General features: G+C 32.5%; 1 protein-coding gene across 1 annotated transcript; it reads right to left on the reverse strand.

Moving 5' to 3' along the window:
• Positions 1 to 377: 377 nt before the first annotated feature.
• LOC143227431 (beta-1,3-galactosyltransferase 5-like) lies at positions 378 to 1,421 on the reverse strand. Its single transcript, XM_076458879.1, has one exon. It carries the CDS (start codon positions 1,419 to 1,421, stop codon positions 378 to 380), a length of 1,044 nt encoding a protein of 347 aa, XP_076314994.1.
• Between the last annotated feature and the right edge of the window lie 447 nt (positions 1,422 to 1,868).

Here is a 1,868-nt window from a genome sequence, read left to right on the forward strand (position 1 = left end):
TAATATATGGCTCTAAATCAAAACATTTCAGTCAGACACTGAATACAGTAATTCAAATATTTATTGTGCCTGACGAAGGACGACTGGCTTAAACATTGCAAAATAATAGTTTTAATATAGAAGCGTGTAATAGCATATTGATTAATTTATTTTAATTATTTATTTCCACGTCTAGCAAAACATTATACACTCACGAAAACCCTTAGAACTGAATATCCATGAAATAATACATTTTCATGTATATAGTTCTCTATACGGCACGTGTCGATTAATACTATCTACCTATAGCTAATTTTTTTCTATTGTTTCCCAAAGATCAATAACTAAATAACATTTCAAAAAATAAAATTTTACTAGAATATATTCTTATTTTTCTACTAAGGAGTACCACTCTTGTTGTAATAAAGCAAGGTTTTAGTCCATAAGGCATGGATAATTTCAGGTGAGAGATTGAAGTATCCAAACGGTGGAGGTAGAGAAGTGTCATTGTTCTCAAGCCAGCTCGTAACATATTCTTTCTTGACAGACATAGGAATGGTTATGTCTATGTGTTTTACGCCTAAGAGTTTTACAAGCGTTCCTGTTACATGGACATCATCCACCCAAAAATAAGGAACGCGGGAGGACTGACGATAAAGGTTATAGACCATAAGAGGGGACATCAGAACTGCCCATCCAGAGCAGTATGATGGGTAATACGTTCCTGGATATTCTGAAAAACTTACACGCCACTTACTTCTTTGACTTCTTTTCACGTAAGGTTTCTTTAGAAGAAAACACACAACCAAACCTTCTCCATGACACACTTCAAAAGAGACTTTTATATGCCGAACCAATTGATAGATATCAATAAAGACATCATCATCTGTTTTTAAGACATACCTAGCTTGACGACAAAAATAGGTAACCCATTTTAGTCCCATTACGTATTTATATGAAAGATTTCGATAACTATCAATGAAATTTCCTTGAATAATATCCCGATTTACTTTGTTTTCTTCCTCCAGTATCAACTGAACACTTTGCTTCTGTACTTCTCCAACCAGAAACACTACACGGAAAGAATCGTTCCCAAGATTTGTTTCTAGGCCCCAAGTCTGGCGGATTGTCTGGCGGTTATGATAATGTTCTGGTGCACTGTGGATAAACACTAACATAAAAATATCACTACTAGTATCACACTGTTTATTATTCAACAAAAAATTAAAATTTAAGTGGTCCACTAGCCTTCCAAAGTCTTCAGAATCGTTTAAAAAGGACAAATTGTGTGTTAATTGTGGAGCTGCTTCAAATAGCTCTTCTTGTGAGGACGAAAATCTAGATATATAAAAGTTGACAACCCAAAGAAAATTAAGTATTGAGAGACTTATCACAACTAACCCTAGTCCTCTTCTTCTGTCATGCCGACGGTGGACTTTCATAATCAATATCCTCTGTATAAGAAAACACAAGAAATCATTTAAGGAAAAAGTACTGAGATAACAGTAAGAACAGACAAGCATTTATGACCTCTCTAATATAAAAAATACGCTATTGCTAAAAGTATAATTATTTGCATGAAATGCTCAAAACCATTTAATATGTAAAGCAAACTGTAGGTTCTAATTAGACCTAACAGATTTATTTTTGACAGATCACCTAAATTTTTATCGCAGTGTATGCATAACATAATCATTGTTTTCGATATCCAGTAGCCTTAGCTTCTAAACTACTAACAATAATGAAAAAAAAGCATAGTTGTAACAACATATTTTATTTCTCACAAACATTAGAAACAATTACATCGTTTATTTATAAGTTAAATTATGATTTAGTATGATATTAAATAAAAAGTAATAACAGTAATATTATCTTCAATTTGTACCTAT

This window comes from Tachypleus tridentatus, chromosome 9 (assembly GCF_004210375.1).
Source record: "Tachypleus tridentatus isolate NWPU-2018 chromosome 9, ASM421037v1, whole genome shotgun sequence".
NCBI lineage: Eukaryota > Metazoa > Arthropoda > Merostomata > Xiphosura > Limulidae > Tachypleus > Tachypleus tridentatus.